The sequence below is a fragment of the Lithobates pipiens genome, unplaced genomic scaffold (assembly GCF_037356315.1).
Source record: "Lithobates pipiens isolate NorthernLeopardFrog02 unplaced genomic scaffold, aLitPip1_a1.2 Scaffold_19, whole genome shotgun sequence".
Classification (NCBI taxonomy): Eukaryota; Metazoa; Chordata; class Amphibia; order Anura; family Ranidae; genus Lithobates; species Lithobates pipiens.
Window position 1 is genome coordinate 598,430,939 of NW_027507764.1, and position 21,559 is coordinate 598,452,497.

The window sequence follows — 21,559 nt, forward strand, 5'->3', positions numbered from 1 at the left end:
AAAACCCCATCAAATTACTAAAACCTATTAGAAAATCAGTGTATCTACCAAAATCCGTTAGTCTTCCAAAATCTGTCCATCTACTAAATTTAGTTAATTTAGCAAGATCCAACATCTACCAAAACCATATGACAACCAAAATCAATCTATCTACCATTACCTGTCTATCTACAAATATTAGTCCATCTAGCTAAACCCTAGATCAGTCCATCTACCAAAATCAGTCTCTCTACCAAACCCTACCCATCTACCAAAATCAGTCTCTCTACCAAACCTTACCCATCTACCAAAATCAGTCTCTCTACCAAACCCTACCCATCTACCAAAATCAGTCTCTCTACCAAACCCTACCCATCTACCAAAATCAGTCTCTCTACCAAACCTTACCCATCTACCAAAATCAGTCTCTCTACCAAACCCTACCCATCTACCAAAATCAGTCTCTCTACCAAACCCTACCCATCTACCAAAATCAGTCTCTCTACCAAACCTTACCCATCTACCAAAATCAGTCTCTCTACCAAACCCTACCCATCTACCAAAATCAGTCTCTCTACCAAACCTTACCCATCTACCAAAATCAGTCTCTCTACCAAACCCTACCCATCTACCAAAATCAGTCTCTCTACCAAACCACAATGTGGTTTGTGTATAAGCTAACTCCATTATTTATACACTGCCACAAGCACTGGTAAACATAACTTGGGCATTATATAGATAAAATATTTATTCGGGTATAGGTAGCGCCATAAGCCCTATAATAACATTATAAATAGCTAAATCCACAAAAATATGTCCATTTACCAAAACCAAAACCCACTCAAATTTAAGAGTCCATACGACCACTAAAATCAACCCAACTACTTAACCACTTCCCACCCGGCCGATGCATATATACGGCCGGGTGGGAGCCGTCTACTCCTGATAGGACGTTCAGGAACGTCATTCAGGAGTAGCGGGATCGCGCGCGCGCGTGCCCGCGCAGCGGCGCGATCCCGATGTGCTCGTGTCACCCGCACACGGCACATCTCAGATCGGCAGGAGGGCTCTGTGATTGGCCCTCCTGATCACATGACGGCCGTGTCCAATCACGGCCGTCATGTGATGTAAACAAACAGCCGGTTGCTAGGCAATCGGCTCTCCTCTCCTCACACGGAAGTCACCGCTGAGGAGAGGAGAGCAGAACGCTGCAGCCGGCTGATGATCAGTGAGTATGAGCTGCTTTTTACAGCTTTTTACTCACTGATCATCAGTGTAGTGTCAACACACAACACACCACACAGTACAAACACAGTCCCCACATATGTCCCCAAAACACACATGTCCCCAAAACATACATGTCCCCAAATAATAAAAACACATGTCCCTAATAATAAAAACATGTCCCCCACATATGTCCCACTAAAATCACATGTCCCAATGATCACCTGCACACGTATGTACATGATCATTTGCGTACATATGTCCGTGATCACACAAACCAATTATTATACACTTAACGGAATTTTTTTTACCAAAAACATGTAGCAGAATACATTTTGGCTTAAATTTATGACAAAATTTGATTTTATTGGATTTCTTTTCAAATAGAAAAAAGAAAATATTGTTTTTTTTCCAAATTTCCGCTTTTTTTGCGCTTATATCGCAAAAAAAAAAAAAAACGGAGTCGTGAATAAATACCACCAAAATAAAGCTCTATTTGTGCGAACAAAATGATAACAATTTCATTTGGGTACAGTGTAGCATGACCGCGCAATTGTCACTGAAAGCGCTAGAGCGATGAAAGCTGAAAATTGGGCTGGGAAGGAAGGGGGCGAAAGTGCCCTGTATTGTAGTGGTTAAACCCATCTAACTACCAAAATCCACTCATCTAGAAAAACCTGTCCATGAACCAAAATGAATCCATTTACAAAGATCCAGCCATCTACCAAAACCAAACCGACAACCAAAACCCATCCGTCTAACAAACCTATCTATTTTAAAAAAAAAACAGTCCATATACCAAAACCCTTCTGCCTACCAAAACCCATCCAACTACCAAAGTTAGTCCATCTACCAAAATCAGCAAAGGCCCGAAACACACCGAAATCCGAAAATCAGAATTAAAATTTTGGCCGACAAACGATCTCTGGATTTTCTGATCGTTAGTATGGTGCTTTCGACAGCCGATTATGTTTTTTTTGTTTTCCGACAAAAGCTGGATGTGTAGACTATACAATTTTTGTCATACGTGAAATCGACATCCGAATTTCCTTTAATTAGTACGGTTTAGTAAAAAAAAAAAAAAAATCGTAAGAGCAAGACGTAAGAGCAAGCATGCTCAGAAACAAAAGAATACGTACAAAACTAGTCAACAAATTACGTCATTTCTGAAGTTGTATTCTGTTGTACGAAAATTTTCGTATGTTGAGTAACCTCTTCACTTTCGACATGAGACTAGCATGCAACAAAAAACGGTCCAACGGCCGTCCGCAAAATCTGATCGTGTGTACAAGGCTTTAGTTGCCTGAAATCCATCCATCAAAACTCGTCCGTCTACGAAAATCTGTCCATCTACGAAAATCTGTCCATCTACCAAAACCCACCAACCACAAGAATCCTTATGACCACCAAAGTTGGCCCATCTAGCAAAAGCTGCCCATCTACCACAACCCGTCCATCTATCAAAACACATCTATCTACAAATCCCATCTGATCCCCAAAACCATCCAACTGCTGCAGCTCATCTCACAACCGGAATTAGTCCATCTACCAAATCCTGTCCATCTTCCAAAACGAGTAGATCCGCAAAAATCAGTCCATTTACAAAAACCCATCTGGCTACCCAAATCTGTCCACCTACAATAACCCACCCGACTACCTTAAAGCTGGATACACACTAAACAATTTTCTGCAGATTTTCTTTTTCTTTAAATTGACCAAAACCATATAATATGAGGTCAAACCTAAACACTTTTCATTTGTATGCAGTCAGGCCGGCCCTTTTACTACATAGTTGAAGGTAAAGCTAAAGAAAATCCAACAACAAAAGTTGTATAATGCGTATCCAACTTTACTCATCCTTCCTCCAAAATCTGTCCATCAACAAAACTCGTTCGACTACCAACAATCTTCCATCTAAATAACTCATCTGACCACCAGATCTGTCCACCTACAAAAACCCACCCAACCACCAAAACTCATCCTTCCACCAAAACCGATCCAACCACCAAAACTCATCCTTCCACCAAAACACACCCAACCACCAAAACTCATCCTTCCACCAAAACCCACCCAACCACCAAAACTCATCCTTCCACCAAAACTCATCCTTCCACCAAAACTCATCCTTCCACCAAAACCCACCCAACCACCAAAACTCATCCTTCCACCAAAACCCACCCAACCACCAAAACTCATCCTTCCACCAAAACCCACCCAACCACCAAAACTCATCCTTCCACCAAAACTCATCCTTCCACCAAAACTCATCCTTCCACCAAAACCCACCCAACCACCAAAACTCATCCTTCCACCAAAACCCACCCAACCACCAAAACTCATCCTTCCACCAAAACCCACCCAACCACCAAAACTCATCCTTCCACCAAAACCCACCCAACCACCAAAACTCATCCTTCCACCAAAACCCACCCAACCACCAAAACTCATCCTTCCACCAAAACCCACCCAACCACCAAAACTCATCCTTCCACCAAAACCCACCCAACCACCAAAACTCATCCTTCCACCAAAACCCACCCAACCACCAAAACGCATCCTTCCACCAAAACCCACCCAACCACCAAAACTCATCCTTCCACCAAAACCCACCCAACCACCAAAACTCATCCTTCCACCAAAACCCACCCAACCACCAAAACGCATCCTTCCACCAAAACCCACCCAACCACCAAAACCCACCCAACCGCCAAAACTCATCCTTCCACCAAAACCCACCCAACCACCAAAACGCATCCTTCCACCAAAACCCACCCAACCACCAAAACTCATCCTTCCACCAAAACCCACCCAACCACCAAAACTCATCCTTCCACCAAAACCCACCCAACCACCAAAACGCATCCTTCCACCAAAACCCACCCAACCACCAAAACCCACCCAACCGCCAAAACTCATCCTTCCACCAAAACCCACCCAACCACCAAAACTCATCCTTTCACCAAAACCCACCCAACCACCAAAATCTCTCTGTGTACCAAAACCCGTCCATCTATTATAACTAATCTACCAAAAACAGTCCAAAAAAAAGTTTAAACTATTGAAATGTATCTAACTACTAAATCCTGCCCATCGACACAAACCCATCTCCCCCGTTGGGAGGATACTGGTCTCTTGTGAAGATAGCCAGGTCAGTACCCCTGCCATCCAGAAGAACAATTATAACAATTGGGGAGATAATGATCTTCCTTCATTTCCAGGGCATTAGACAATGACCTTCCTCTTTCTTCCTCGGGGTGATGATGGCACCCACCTATTTTCTTTAGATGAACGTCAGCACAAAACACGTACTGCTCGGGGTTGCAGACCGTCTCGTTTCCTGCATAGGAGGAAAGATTAGGGGGATCAGAAGGAGAAGCTTCCCTTGTCCCCCCCAATACACCCCAGAAGAGGCCTCTCACCTGGCATGTGGACCATGCGGCATTTGCAATTCTCCAGGATGTAGCGGGTCTCGCAGTCGATGCGGCAGGCCGTTATACTGTAGTTGGGGAAGTAGGACGACTTAAACGGCGTGTCCTTACAATCACCCCACGGAGGAGGCAGATACTTCAGCTGAGGGAGGATTAAGGGAAAGAAAAAGTCATTACTTTCATAGAGAAGACGCAATCCAAGGTGAGTCTTCTCCTGGCAGGACATACATCTGTGGTGTCAGTAGGGAGTCTATAAACCTGGTTTAGGTCCAAGGCCGCTACCTTTCATCAGATACACATCATCACATACACATCACCACATACACATCACCACATACACATCATCACATACACATCACCACATACACATCACCACATACACATCACCACATACACATCACCACATACACATCACCACATACACATCACCACATACACATCACCACATACACATCATCACATACACGTCATCACATACACGTCATCACATACACGTCATCACATACACGTCATCACATACACGTCACCACATACACGTCACCACATACACGTCACCACATACACGTCACCACATACACGTCATCACATACACGTCATCACATACACGTCACCACATACACGTCACCACATACACGTCACCACATACACGTCATCACATACACATCATCACATACACATCATCACATACACATCACCACATACACATCATCACATACACATCACCACATACACATCACCACATACACATCACCACATACACATCATCACATACACATCACCACATACACATCACCACATACACATCACCACATACACATCACCACATACACATCACCACATACACATCACCACATACACATCACCACATACACATCATCACATACACATCATCACATACACATCACCACATACACATCATCACATACACATCACCACATACACATCATCACATACACATCATCACATACACATCACCACATACACATCACCACATACACGTCATCACATACACGTCATCACATACACGTCATCACATACACGTCATCACATACACGTCATCACATACACGTCACCACATACACGTCACCACATACACATCACCACATACACATCATCACATACACATCATCACATACACATCACCACATACACATCACCACATACACGTCATCACATACACGTCATCACATACACGTCATCACATACACGTCATCACATACACGTCATCACATACACGTCATCACATACACATCACCACATACACATCACCACATACACATCATCACATACACATCATCACATACACATCACCACATACACATCATCACATACACATCATCACATACACATCATCACATACACATCATCACATACACATCATCACATACACATCACCACATACACATCATCACATACACATCATCACATACACATCACCACATACACATCATCACATACACATCATCACATACACATCACCACATACACATCATCACATACACGTCACCACATACACATCACCACATACACATCATCACATACACATCACCACATACACATCATCACATACACATCATCACATACACATCACCACATACACATCATCACATACACATCATCACATACACATCACCACATACACATCATCACATACACATCACCACATACACATCATCACATACACGTCACCACATACACATCACCACATACACATCATCACATACACATCATCACATACACATCACCACATACACATCATCACATACACATCATCACATACACATCACCACATACACATCATCACATACACATCACCACATACACATCACCACATACACATCACCACATACACATCATCACATACACATCATCACATACACATCATCACATACACATCATCACATACACATCATCACATACACATCATCACATACACATCACCACATACACATCATCACATACACATCATCACATACACATCATCACATACACATCACCACATACACATCATCACATACACATCATCACATACACATCACCACATACACATCATCACATACACATCACCACATACACATCACCACATACACATCACCACATACACATCATCACATACACATCATCACATACACATCATCACATACACATCATCACATACACATCATCACATACACATCATCACATACACATCACCACATACACATCATCACATACACATCATCACATACACATCATCACATACACATCACCACATACACATCATCACATACACATCATCACATACACATCACCACATACACATCATCACATACACATCACCACATACACATCATCACATACACATCACCACATACACATCACCACATACACATCACCACATACACATCATCACATACACATCACCACATACACATCACCACATACACATCATCACATACACATCATCACATACACATCATCACATACGCTTTGAAGGACTTTTAGGCTTAATTTACATTAGTGTGACTTTTATGCGAGTTTTGGTGCAGCTTGGTGATGCATCGGTGATGATGTGTTGGGTGATGAGGATCGGTGATGATGTGTTGGGTGATGAGGATCGGTGATGATGTGTTGGGTGATGAGGATCGGTGATGATGTGTTGGGTGATGAGGATCGGTGATGATGTGTTGGGTGATGAGGATCGGTGATGATGTATGATGTGTTGAGTGATGAGGATCGGTGATGATGGATGATGTGTTGGGTGATGAGGATCGGTGATGATGGATGATGTGTTGAGTTTTGGTGCAGCTTGGTGATGATGTGTTGGGTGATGAGGATCGGTGATGATGTGTTGGGTGATGAGGATCGGTGATGTTGTGTTGGGTGATGAGGATCGGTGATGATGGATGATGTGTTGAGTGATGAGGATCGGTGATGATGTGTTGGGTGATGAGGATCGGTGATGATGGATGATGTGTTGAGTTTTGGTGCAGCTTGGTGATGATGTGTTGGGTGATGAGGATCGGTGATGATGTGTTGGGTGATGAGGATCGGTGATGTTGTGTTGGGTGATGAGGATCGGTGATGATGTGTTGGGTGATGAGGATGGAGGTCACCATCTGGGGGGTTTCCTATACCTGCTGCTGCTGACATGACACAAATGTCTGGAATCCGGGGGCCACACCGAAGCCCAGCTGGTCTATAAATGGCGGCTCCTCCTGGCTGTGGATCTGGACCTTCACTCCGGCCTCCAGAGACGTCTCGGCTGGTCAGGAGGAATCAGAGAGGAAACACAAATCAGCCGACCCCCAACACAGCAAAGAGCCCCCCAAAACTACAATCCCAGGGAAGTCAGCTGGGAAATGTCCTGCTGGCCCCTCCCACAGACTATGTACAGCACCCTATGATTGGCTCCTCCCTGCAGCACCCCCACAGGATCATTTTTTATTTGCCCCGTGTGGGGCTTTAATTAGAAACATACTGAATCCATTAGATCTGTATGGAAGTCCATGAGAAAGGGCATCCTCCCCAGACACATGACTTCCATGGAAGGACACACATGACCACACTGGATAATGACTTCCATGGAAGGACACACATGACCACACTGGACAATGACTTCCATGGAAGGACACACATGACCACACTGGACAATGACTTCCATGGAAGGACACACATGACCACACTGGACAATGACTTCCATGGAAGGGCACACATGACCACACTGGACAATGACTTCCATGGAAGGACACACATGACCACACTGGACAATGACTTCCATGGAAGGACACACATGACCACACTGGACAATGACTTCCATGGAAGGGCACACATGACCACACTGGACAATGACTTCCATGGAAGGACACACATGACCACACTGGACAATGACTTCCATGGAAGGACACACATGACCACACTGGACAATGACTTCCATGGAAGGGCACACATGACCACACTGGACAATGACTTCCATGGAAGGACACACATGACCACACTGGACAATGACTTCCATGGAAGGACACACATGACCACACTGGACAATGACTTCCATGGAAGGACACACATGACCACACTGGACAATGACTTCCATGGAAGGGCACACATGACCACACTGGACAATGACTTCCATGGAAGGACACACATGACCACACTGGACAATGACTTCCATGGAAGGACACACATGACCACACTGGACAATGACTTCCATGGAAGGGCACACATGACCACACTGGACAATGACTTCCATGGAAGGACACACATGACCACACTGGACAATGACTTCCATGGAAGGACACACATGACCACACTGGACAATGACTTCCATGGAAGGACACATATGACCACACTGGACAATGACTTCCATGGAAGGACACACATGACCACACTGGACAATGACTTCCATGGAAGGACACACATGACCACACTGGACAATGACTTCCATGGAAGGACACACATGACCACACTGGACAATGACTTCCATGGAAGGACACACATGACCACACTGGACAATGACTTCCATGGAAGGACACACATGACCACACTGGACAATGACTTCCATGGAAGGGCACACATGACCACACTGGACAATGACTTCCATGGAAGGACACACATGACCACACTGGACAATGACTTCCATGGAAGGACACACATGACCACACTGGACAATGACTTCCATGGAAGGACACACATGACCACACTGGACAATGACTTCCATGGAAGGGCACACATGACCACACTGGACAATGACTTCCATGGAAGGACACACATGACCACACTGGACAATGACTTCCATGGAAGGACACACATGACCACACTGGACAATGACTTCCATGGAAGGGCACACATGACCACACTGGACAATGACTTCCATGGAAGGACACACATGACCACACTGGACAATGACTTCCATGGAAGGACACACATGACCACACTGGACAATGACTTCCATGGAAGGACACATATGACCACACTGGACAATGACTTCCATGGAAGGACACACATGACCACACTGGACAATGACTTCCATGGAAGGACACACATGACCACACTGGACAATGACTTCCATGGAAGGACACACATGACCACACTGGACAATGACTTCCATGGAAGGACACACATGACCACACTGGACAATGACTTCCATGGAAGGACACACATGACCACACTGGACAATGACTTCCATGGAAGGGCACACATGACCACACTGGACAATGACTTCCATGGAAGGACACACATGACCACACTGGACAATGACTTCCATGGAAGGACACACATGACCACACTGGACAATGACTTCCATGGAAGGACACACATGACCACACTGGACAATGACTTCCATGGAAGGGCACACATGACCACACTGGACAATGACTTCCATGGAAGGACACACATGACCACACTGGTTCAGGACTGTTAGCTGTAGGGTGATGGGTCACTTACCTGTCTCACCAAACACAGGTAGGTACTCGTCTTGCTGTATGTCAATCATCAGCTCCAGTCCATTCCCGGTTCCACCCTTCAGTGTGTAGAGAAGGTCGTAGCCCGGCTTCCCCGAATTAAACGTGTAGCACTTTCCATATCTGGTGAACACCTACAGAGAGAGAATATGATGATCCTCCAATCCACCACCCCCTCCTCTCTACACCACCCCCTCCTCTCTACACCATCCCCTCCTCTCTACACCCTCCACCACCCCCTCCTCTCTACACCACCCCCTCCTCTCTACACCACCCCCTCCTCTCTACACCCTCCACCACCCCCTCCTCTCTACACCACCCCCTCCTCTCTACACCACCCCCTCCTCTCTACACCCTCCACCACCCCCTCCTCTCTACACCACCCCCTCCTCTCTACACCCTCCACCACCCCCTCCTCTCTACACCACCCCCTCCTCTCTACACCCTCCACCACCCCCTCCTCTCTACACCACCCCCTCCTCTCTACACCACCCCCTCCTCTCTACACCCTCCACCACCCCCTCCTCTCTACACCACCCCCTCCTCTCTACACCATCCCCTCCTCTCTACACCCTCCACCACCCCCTCCTCTCTACACCACCCCCTCCTCTCTACACCATCCCCTCCTCTCTACACCCTCCACCACCCCCTCCTCTCTACACCACCCCCTCCTCTCTACACCACCCCCTCCTCTCTACACCCTCCACCACCCCCTCCTCTCTACACCACCCCCTCCTCTCTACACCACCCCCTCCTCTCTACACCCTCCACCACCCCCTCCTCTCTACACCACCCCCTCCTCTCTACACCCTCCACCACCCCCTCCTCTCTACACCACCCCCTCCTCTCTACACCCTCCACCACCCCCTCCTCTCTACACCACCCCCTCCTCTCTACACCACCCCCTCCTCTCTACACCCTTCACCACCCCCTCCTCTCTACACCCTTCACCACCCCCTCCTCTCTACACCCTCCACCACCCCCTCCTCTCTACACCCTCCACCACCCCCTCCTCCCTACACCCTTCACCACCCTCTCCTCTCTACACCCTTCACCACCCCCTCCTCTCTACACCCTCCACCACCCAGGATCTCAGATAAGAATACCCTGTCCATCACCCAGGATCTCAGATAGGAAAACGCCATCCACAATCTGGAATCTGAGAGAGAAAGCCCCCCCCCCCCCCCACCATCCAGGATCATAGAGAGGAAAGCCCACCAACTGCCTGGGATCTCAGGGAGGAAAGCCCCACCCAGCACCTAGGATCACAGCGAGGAAAGCCCCACCTACCATCTGGGATCTCAGAGAGACAAGCCCCACCCACCACCCATGGTCACAGGCAGAATAATGGAAACTGAGCGCTGTGGATTGACCTGTGGGAGATGTAGTCCCCAGATGGACCGAGCCTGTGTATCAGACTGGCAGTTGAACTACACATCCCAGCATGAGTGGGGTTCTGTGGAGGGGAAAAGGAAGGCCACCCTGAACTGGTGAAGGAGAACAGAGGGAGACCAGCTGTCACTCCAGGAGATGGTGAGAGGCCGCTGGCCAAAGCCTCCTGCACCCTACTAAGGAGGAACAGTGTTGGGACAGTGCAGGTGCCTACACCTGGGATAGGAGGAACTTATCTTGAGCGCTCCAATTCCAGATCTGGGCCCCAATGTGCTGGCCAGCAGGGAATGGGTTTAATACAGACTGACAGACTGTTATTGTAACATCACCCCTTAGTCAGGACCATCCCCAGTATACAGATTAGGGGGAAAATAATTGAAGAACTCTGGACGGCTGCACTCCAAAATAAATTCAAATGCCTTTTTTTTCATGTTGTTGCTATGAGTAAGCACTCTTGGTAGTGTGAAACGCGTTAGCTATTGTTACTTTGCTGTGACCCACTTTTGTGTGATTCTGTTTCACGAATAAAAGGCATTTGAATTTATCTTGGAGTGCGGCCGTCCAGAGTTCTTCAATCATTTGCAACAAGTATATGCCGTGCCTTCACCTGGGCTTCTCCATTCCTAGAGGGGCTGTTTTCTTGGATTTGTGGACTTACCTGGAGCGGTGGTTCTCTCACATACAGATTAGGGGGGTCATTCTCTGGACCATTGGCTTATCATCTGTATTACTCTAATTGCTACTATATATACTGTATATCTTGTGATGTTTGGGGGTTAATCCGCTTAGTGTAGAGCCTACCAGTGACCTGAGCCAACGCCAGTTGTGCCGTGTAAGGGCTTGTTGGCCAAATTTTAATAAAGGAAAAGAAAAACAGTCCAACCAGGATTCCCACGCAGGGGTTTCAACTTCACACAGCAATAAAATGAAAAATACCAAGGCACCTGGCTCTCCAGTCAGCACTGCTGCTCAGGCTTTGATTTTGGTCCTCTTGACCCTGTAACAGTGTCCCATTTCCGTACCCACTCTGTACCTCTGCTGGCACTCTATTTTGCAGCCTTCTTGATGCTCCAGCCCACAGACCGGGACCCCGCAGTCCTCTGGCTTGTCCTAGGGAGGCTGGAGCCCAGAACCCTGGTACTGGACTCTTCCAAAAAGCCAAGAACCCACCTGCACAGTGTCCTGACTAATCCTAAATTCTGGTACCAGGTTTGGAGAGTTCATCCCACCCAGATCACCATGAGATCTCCAGGCTCCAGAGGATTGGAGAGTTCATCCCACCAGATCACCATGAGATCTCCAGGCTCCAGAGGATTGGAGAGTTCATCCCACCAGATCGCTATGAGATCTCCAGGCTCCAGAGGATTGGAGAGTTCATCCCACCAGATCGCTATGAGATCTCCAGGCTCCAGAGGATTGGAGAGTTCATCTCACCAGATCGCTATGAGATCTCCAGGCTCCGAAGGATTGGAGAGTTCATCCCACCAGATCGCCATGAGATCTCCAGGCTCCGGAGGATTGGAGAGTTCATCCCACCAGATCACTATGAGATCTCCAGGCTCCAGAGGATTGGAGAGTTCATCCCACCAGATCGCTATGAGATCTCCAGGCTCCAGAGGATTGGAGAGTTCATCCCACCAGATCGCTATGAGATCTCCAGGCTCCAGAGGATTGGAGAGTTCATCCCACCAGATCGCTATGAGATCTCCAGGATCCAGAGGATTGGAGAGTTCATCCCACCAGATCGCTATGAGATCTCCAGGATCCAGAGGATTGGAGAGTTCATCCCACCAGATCGCTATGAGATCTCCAGGATCCAGAGGATTGGAGAGTTCATCCCACCAGATCGCTATGAGATCTCCAGGCTCCAGAGGATTGGAGAGTTCATCCCACCAGATCGCTATGAGATCTCCAGGATCCAGAGGATTGGAGAGTTCATCCCACCAGATCGCTATGAGATCTCCAGGCTCCAGAGGATTGGAGAGTTCATCCCACCAGATCGCTATGAGATCTCCAGGATCCAGAGGATTGGAGAGTTCATCCCACCAGATCGCTATGAGATCTCCAGGATCCAGAGGATTGGAGAGTTCATCCCACCAGATCGCTATGAGATCTCCAGGATCCAGAGGATTGGAGAGTTCATCCCACCAGATCGCTATGAGATCTCCAGGATCCAGAGGATTGGAGAGTTCATCCCACCAGATCGCTATGAGATCTCCAGGATCCAGAGGATTGGAGAGTTCATCCCACCAGATCGCTATGAGATCTCCAGGATCCAGAGGATTGGAGAGTTCATCCCACCAGATCGCTATGAGATCTCCAGGCTCCAGAGGATTGGAGAGTTCATCCCACCAGATCGCTATGAGATCTCCAGGATCCAGAGGATTGGAGAGTTCATCCCACCAGATCGCTATGAGATCTCCAGGCTCCAGAGGATTGGAGAGTTCATCGCACCAGATCGCCATGAGATCTCCAGGCTCCAGAGGATTGGAGAGTTCATCCCACCAGATCGCTATGAGATCTCCAGGCTCCAGAGGATTGGAGAGTTCATCCCACCAGATCGCTATGAGATCTCCAGGATCCAGAGGATTGGAGAGTTCATCCCACCAGATCGCTATGAGATCTCCAGGATCCAGAGGATTGGAGAGTTCATCCCACCAGATCGCTATGAGATCTCCAGGCTCCAGAGGATTGGAGAGTTCATCCCACCAGATCGCTATGAGATCTCCAGGCTCCAGAGGATTGGAGAGTTCATCCCACCAGATCGCTATGAGATCTCCAGGATCCAGAGGATTGGAGAGTTCATCCCACCAGATCACTATGAGATCTTCAGGATCCAGAGGATTGGAGAGTTCATCCCACCAGATCGCTATGAGATCTCCAGGATCCAGAGGATTGGAGAGTTCATCCCACCAGATCGCTATGAGATCTCCAGGCTCCAGAGGATTGGAGAGTTCATCCCACCAGATCGCTATGAGATCTCCAGGATCCAGAGGATTGGAGAGTTCATCCCACCAGATCGCTATGAGATCTCCAGGATCCAGAGGATTGGAGAGTTCATCCCACCAGATCGCTATGAGATCTCCAGGATCCAGAGGATTGGAGAGTTCATCCCACCAGATCGCTATGAGATCTCCAGGCTCCAGAGGATTGGAGAGTTCATCCCACCAGATCGCTATGAGATCTCCAGGCTCCAGAGGATTGGAGAGTTCATCCCACCAGATCGCTATGAGATCTCCAGGATCCAGAGGATTGGAGAGTTCATCCCACCAGATCACTATGAGATCTTCAGGATCCAGAGGATTGGAGAGTTCATCCCACCAGATCACTATGAGATCTCCAGGCTCCAGAGGATTGGAGAGTTCATCCCACCAGATCGCTATGAGATCTCCAGGATCCAGAGGATTGGAGAGTTCATCCCACCAGATCACTATGAGATCTCCAGGCTCCAGAGGATTGGAGAGTTCATCCCACCAGATCACTATGAGATCTCCAGGCTCCAGGTCCAAAACTGGATTTTACCAACCACAGAGGAAATTGATAAAAAAAGTTTCTTCCATATTAAGCAATCTTCCTGGAGCCCCTCAACCTGCCCACCTGAGAATCCTGGGTGACAAACCCCGTGACAGGGAACCGCCACAATATATATTGTAAAGGATTAGCATCAAATGTAGAGCTTGAAGAACACCACCACTCGCAAACAAACAAAGATAGGTTTCCCTCGCAGGGGATTCTGCATTCCTTTTCATCAACAAACCTACATTCAGCCTAGTTGTCTCTCACTTGCAGCACTGCAGCTCTGGCCTTACACTCCAGGCCCTTGTCTGTCTCCTACAGACTGTTTCACCGGCCACCTTGGTGCGCACAGCTAGCGGCCTCTTGCTGCACTGGCTCCCTGTGGAACTCTCCTGACTCCTGGTACTCAGACCTCCTATCTGCCGGGGTAGAGCCCAGAACCATGGTCAGGTCACTACTAAAAGCCCAGCACACACCTGACCAATCAGTATGCTGGCTGTTCTCAAAATCAGGACCCAGGACTTGGGATTCCATCCCACCCGGATCTCAGAAATCCCTGAGCTCCAAGTCCCAAACACTGAGGAACCTGAAAGGCCTCTTCACGTTGCATGCTCCCTGGAGCCCCCCACCGTCTGGTTGAGAATTCTGGGTCACATCCTCCTTCTAGACCCCGGCAGGGCAACGCTCTGCCACAATATGTTTACCAACTGTATACCCCACATGCTAATGAAGGTATATACTGTATATGTGTCAATCGTTCATTCTCCGGTAGAGTCATCTGTCCTCCCATCCTCCTCAGATCAGCAATTTACCATCACTGGGCTCCAGGCTCTGCAGTGACAGCTGGGAGCGGAGGATTGTGGGAATGGATTGGGGTCCCCGGGGGGGATCAGGTGGAAGGGACCGGAGGTGTCACATAGAGGACAATATGGAAATCTAAGAAGGGAAATCAATTCAGAGACTCGGAGCTGAGAGAGCAGAATTCCCGAGATACAGAAACTCCACAAATATACAAATCACACAGCCAGGAGCATCATCCATACTACGGGGGATGGGATATGATCCATAGTATAGGGGATGGGGGGCATTATATGGGGGGATGGGATATGATCCATAGTATAGGGGATGGGGGGCATTATATGGGGGGATGGGATATGATCCATAGTATAGGGGATGGGGGGCATTATATGGGGGGATGGGATATGATCCATAGTATAGGGGATGGGGGCATTATATGGGGGGATGGGATATGATCCATAGTATAGGGGATGGGGGGCATTATATGAGGGGATGGGATAGGATCCATAGTATAGGGGATGGGGGGGCATTATATGAGGGGATGGGATATGATCCATAGTATAGGGGATGGGGGGCATTATATGGGGGGATGGGATAGGATCCATAGTATAGGGGATGGGGGACATTATATGAGGGGATGGGATAGGATCCATAGTATAGGGGATGGGGGGGCATTATATGAGGGGATGGGATATGATCCATAGTATAGGGGATGGGGGGCATTATATGGGGGGATGGGATATGATCCATAGTATAGGGGATGGGGGGCATTATATGGGGGATGGGATATGATCCATAGTATAGGGGATGGGGGGCATTATATGGGGGGATGGGATATGATCCATAGTATAGGGGATGGGGGCATTATATGAGGGGATGGGATAGGATCCATAGTATAGGGGATGGGGGCATTATATGGGGGGATGGGATATGATCCATAGTATAGGGGATGGGGGCATTATATGGGGGGATGGGATATGATCCATAGTATAGGGGATGGGGGTCATTATATGAGGGGATGGGATATGATCCATAGTATAGGGGATGGGGGTCATTATATGGGGGGATGGGATATGATCCATAGTATAGGGGATGGGGGGCATTATATGAGGGGATGGGATATGATCCATAGTATAGGGGATGGGGGGCATTATATGGGGGGATGGGATACGATCCATAGTATAGGGGATGGGGGGCATTATATGAGGGGATGGGATAGGATCCATAGTATAGGGGATGGGGGGCATTATATGAGGGGATGGGATATGATCCATAGTATAGGGGATGGGGGGCATTATATGGGGGGATGGGATACGATCCATAGTATAGGGGATGGGGGGCATTATATGGGGGGATGGGATATGATCCATAGTATAGGGGATGGGGGGCATTATATGGGGGGATGGGATATGATCCATAGTATAGGGGATGGGGGGCATTATATGGGGGGATGGGATATGAACCATAGTATAGGGGATGGGGGGCATTATATGAGGGGATGGGATATGATCCATAGTATAGGGGATGGGGGGCATTATATGGGGGGATGGGATATGATCCATAGTATAGGGGATGGGGGGCATTATATGAGGGGATGGGATATGATCCATAGTATAGGGGATGGGGGGCATTATATGGGGGGATGGGATATGATCCATAGTATAGGGGATGGGGGGCATTATATGAGGGGATGGGATATGATCCATAGTATAGGGGATGGGGGTCATTATATGGGGGGATGGGATATGATCCATAGTATAGGGGATGGGGGGCATTATATGGGGGTTTGGAATATGATCCATAGTATAGGGGATGGGGGCATTATATGGTGGGGGTGGAATATGATCCATAGTATAGGGCAGGGATATGCAATTAGCGGACCTCCATCTGTTGCAGAACTACAAGTCCCATGATGCATAGCAAGACTCTGACAACCACAAGCATGACGCCCAGAGGCAGAGGAATGATGGGACTTGTAGTTTTGCAACAGCTGGAGGTCCGCTAATTGCATATCCCTGGTATAAGGGATGGGGGGCATTATATGGTGGGGTGGAATATGATCCAGAATATGGGGGGTGGGGGGCATTATATGGGGGTGATGATGAAATATGATCCATAGTACGGGAAATGGGGGGTATTATCTGAGGGGGGGGTGGAATATGATCCATAGTATGGGGGGATGGGGATGATAATGGAATATGATCCATAGTATGGGGCAGGGGGGCATTATATGGGGGTGATGATGGAATATGATCCATAGTACAGGGGATGGGGGGGCATTATATGGGGGTGATGATGGAGTATGATCCATAGTATGGGGGCTGGGGGGGGCATTATATGGGGGGATGGAATATGATCCATAGTACGGGGGCTGGGGAGGGGGTAATTATTTTGGGGGTGACAATGGGATATGATTTATAGTACACAATACAGGACAGCCACTACCTTGTTGTATTAGGCTCCGGGGTGCTGCACTTTGGTGTAGTTGGCAGGATAGGCTTCCATACAGTAAGGCCACATTGGCACTTGTAGGGAGGTGCAGCCTGCTTCCTCCACTGTGGGTGGCACCCAACCAGAGTGGCATCATACCTGGAGAGGAAGTCAGGGGAAACTCGTTTTCTCTGTAGTTACCTGGAGGAAAAGTTCCGGTTGGCTGCTTTGCACTTGGCAGCCATCTTGAGTCAGCAGAGTTTTTTAAAGTCCCTTCTCCCCAGGCTTTGGCTCCCATATGCACGTGGGTAGTGTAGGGACAGGTTCCCCATCTGTCAGGTACGCTATTAGAAGGGAAAGCTTAGAGCTCACATTTGTCTTGGACATCTTCCCGTTTGGGTATGAGACGGCCGGCCCCCATTCTGCCCCTCCAGACAAATCGCAGTTCGGCTGATACCTGCCCCACTACACGCTGTTGGTATTCATGAGTCCTCCTCCCGGTTCCTTTCAGTGGATTTCTTGTGAAATGTTTGCCTTATTCCGTAAGGAATACCCGGATACATTTTGTTGTATGTATACAATGACAATAAAGTATATCTGTCTATCTAATACAAGTGATTAGATACTACTACTACTACTGATGATCCACCGGGAACAAATGACAACATCAGAGCCAATATCTGTGCAGTTGTCCACCTTGATGGACCCTGGTTCGGTTTTTTCCTTTGCCTCCTGGAGGTTTTCAGTGTCAAGCTTAGGCAGGTCTCCCCACCACCCCCAAAGACAGAGACTTCCTGGAAGAGCCATAACTAGATTGTCCAGCCTTTTCTACTGATTTGGTGCATACTGGCCTGGCCTGGGAAGGAATCTACTCAATGGCTAGGTCAAACGACATGGGTCCATCTCTATTATGGAATGGACTGTTAACACTGATTTGGATTGGCTATTGATGTGTTTCCATGATGGTGAGCTAACTGCTCATCGGGGGTTGCAGAACTGAGACCCACAGCTGAGAGCAACCCATGGACGGTGTCCATTTATTGCTCTAGTGGGGTTGGTGGACACCTCTCCCTTCACCGTGAGGCTTAATTATAGGTGGTTGATGACGGACTATTCGTTGGTGATTTTTACCCATCCTGGGTGAAGTAATAGATGGTCTTGGATCAGGATGGGCAGAAGTATGCCATGCACTGGATTCTTATATACTCCCAGGAGAGGGATTTCAAGCTCCTGTACCCCCTGGAAGACGTGGCTGGGAGCTCATGTACATCCCCTAAGATGTGACGGGGAGCTCCTGTACATCCCCTAAGATGTGGCGGGGAGCTCCTGTACCCCCTGGAAGACGTGGCTGGGAGCTCCTGTACCCCCTGGAAGATGTGGCTGGGAGCTCATGTACATCCCTGAAGACGTGGCTGGGAGCTCCTGTACATCCTGAAAGATGTGGTGGGGAGCTCCTGTACCTCCTAGAAGAAGTGGCTGGGAGCTCATGTACATCCCTGAAGACGTGGCGGGGAGCTCATGTACATCCCTGAAGACGTGGCGGGGAGCTCATGTACATCACTGAAGACGTGACAGGGAGCTCATGTACATCCTGGAAGATGTGGCGGGGAGCTCCTGTACCTCCTAGAAGAAGTGGCTGGGAGCTCATGTACATCCCTGAAGACGTGGCGGGGAGCTCATGTACATCCCTGAAGACATGACAGGGAGCTCATGTACATCACTGAAGACATGACAGGGAGCTCATGTACATCCCTGAAGACGTGGCGGGGAGCTCATGTACATCCCTGAAGACGTGGCGGGGGGCTCATGTACATCCCTGAAGAAGTGGCTGGGTGCTCATGTACATCCTGGAAGATGTGGCGGGGAGCTCCTGTACCTCCTAGAAGAAGTGGAGGGGAGCTCCTGTACCTCCTAGAAGAAGTGGAGGGGAGCTCCTGTACCTCCTAGAAGAAGTGGAGGGGAGCTCCTGTACCTCCTAGAAGAAGTGGAGGGGAGCTCCTGTACCTCCTAGAAGAAGTGGAGGGGAGCTCCTGTACCTCCTAGAAGAAGTGGAGGGGAGCTCCTGTACCTCCTAGAAGAAGTGGAGGGGAGCTCCTGTACCTCCTAGAAGAAGTGGAGGGGAGCTCCTGTACCTCCTAGAAGAAGTGGAGGGGAGCTCCTGTACCTCCAAGAAGAAGTGGAGGGGAGCTCCTGTACCTCCTAGAAGAAGTGGAGGGGAGCTCCTGTACCTCCTAGAAGAAGTGGAGGGGAGCTCATGTACCTCCTAGAAGAAGTGGAGGGGAGCTCCTGTACCTCCTAGAAGAAGTGGAGGGGAGCTCCTGTACCTCCTAGAAGAAGTGGAGGGGAGCTCCTGTACCTCCTAGAAGAAGTGGAGGGGAGCTCCTGTACCTCCTAGAAGAAGTGGAGGGGAGCTCCTGTACCTCCTAGAAGAAGTGGAGGGGAGCTCATGTACCTCCTAGAAGAAGTGGAGGGGAGCTCCTGTACCTCCGAGAAGAAGTGGAGGGGAGCTCCTGTACCTCCTAGAAGAAGTGGCTGGGGGCTCATGTACATCCCTGAAGACGTGGCTGGGGGCTCATGTATATCCCTGAAGACGTGGCTGGGTGCTCATGTACATCCTGAAAGATGTGGTGGGGAGCTCCTGTACCTCCTAGAAGACGTGGCTGGGAGCTCATGTATATCCCGGAAGATGTGGCTGGGTGCTCATGTATATCCCGGAAGATGTGGCGGGGAGCTCCTGTACCTCCTAGAAGAAGTGGAGGGGAGCTCCTGTACCTCCTAGAAGAAGTGGAGGGGAGCTCCTGTACCTCCTAGAAGAAGTGGAGGGGAGCTCCTGTACCTCCTAGAAGAAGTGGAGGGGAGCTCATGTACCTCCTAGAAGAAGTGGAGGGGAGCTCATGTACCTCCTAGAAGAAGTGGAGGGGAGCTCATGTACCTCCTAGAAGAAGTGGAGGGGAGCTCCTGTACCTCCTAGAAGAAGTGGAGGGGAGCTCCTGTACATACCTGAAGATGTGTGTGATAAACTCACCCAGAACAGAGGCTTTTGGGGGGACTGAATGCTGGTCTCTTGCCTTCAGACTATGGGCCCTGGCATTTGAGGGAGCTACAAGCATATAGGAAGATATTCTGTTGTGTAATGCAACTAATGTATTAAGGAGGCCATGATGGTCTCGGCCAGCTTGGGACTCAGTGGAGAGATGTATGTGAAAGGAATGCTGATTAATGAGATCTGGAAAACCCGGGTCTTTCACCCAATAGTTTATAGTCTCGTTTTGTTGTGGAGTCCTTGCTGGGTCGTTTGGGGTGTGGCTGCATTCCAATGTTCTATTGTATTTGCCTTGGATATTATGGGATGTG

General features: G+C 48.6%; 1 protein-coding gene across 2 annotated transcripts in view; it reads right to left on the reverse strand.

Moving 5' to 3' along the window:
- The window catches only part of LOC143997864 (acid-sensing ion channel 1C-like), a 98,834-nt gene that overhangs the window by 35,136 nt on the left and 42,139 nt on the right, over positions 1 to 21,559 (reverse strand). For both annotated transcript variants that reach the window (XM_077493699.1, XM_077493700.1), the window contains exons 2-5: positions 10,053 to 10,203; positions 7,748 to 7,875; positions 4,623 to 4,773; positions 4,475 to 4,540 (exon numbers count right to left, since the gene is read on the reverse strand). In XM_077493699.1, the coding sequence (XP_077349825.1) occupies positions 4,475 to 4,540; positions 4,623 to 4,773; positions 7,748 to 7,875; positions 10,053 to 10,203 (496 nt within the window). The remainder of the gene's footprint in view (positions 1 to 4,474; positions 4,541 to 4,622; positions 4,774 to 7,747; positions 7,876 to 10,052; positions 10,204 to 21,559) is intronic.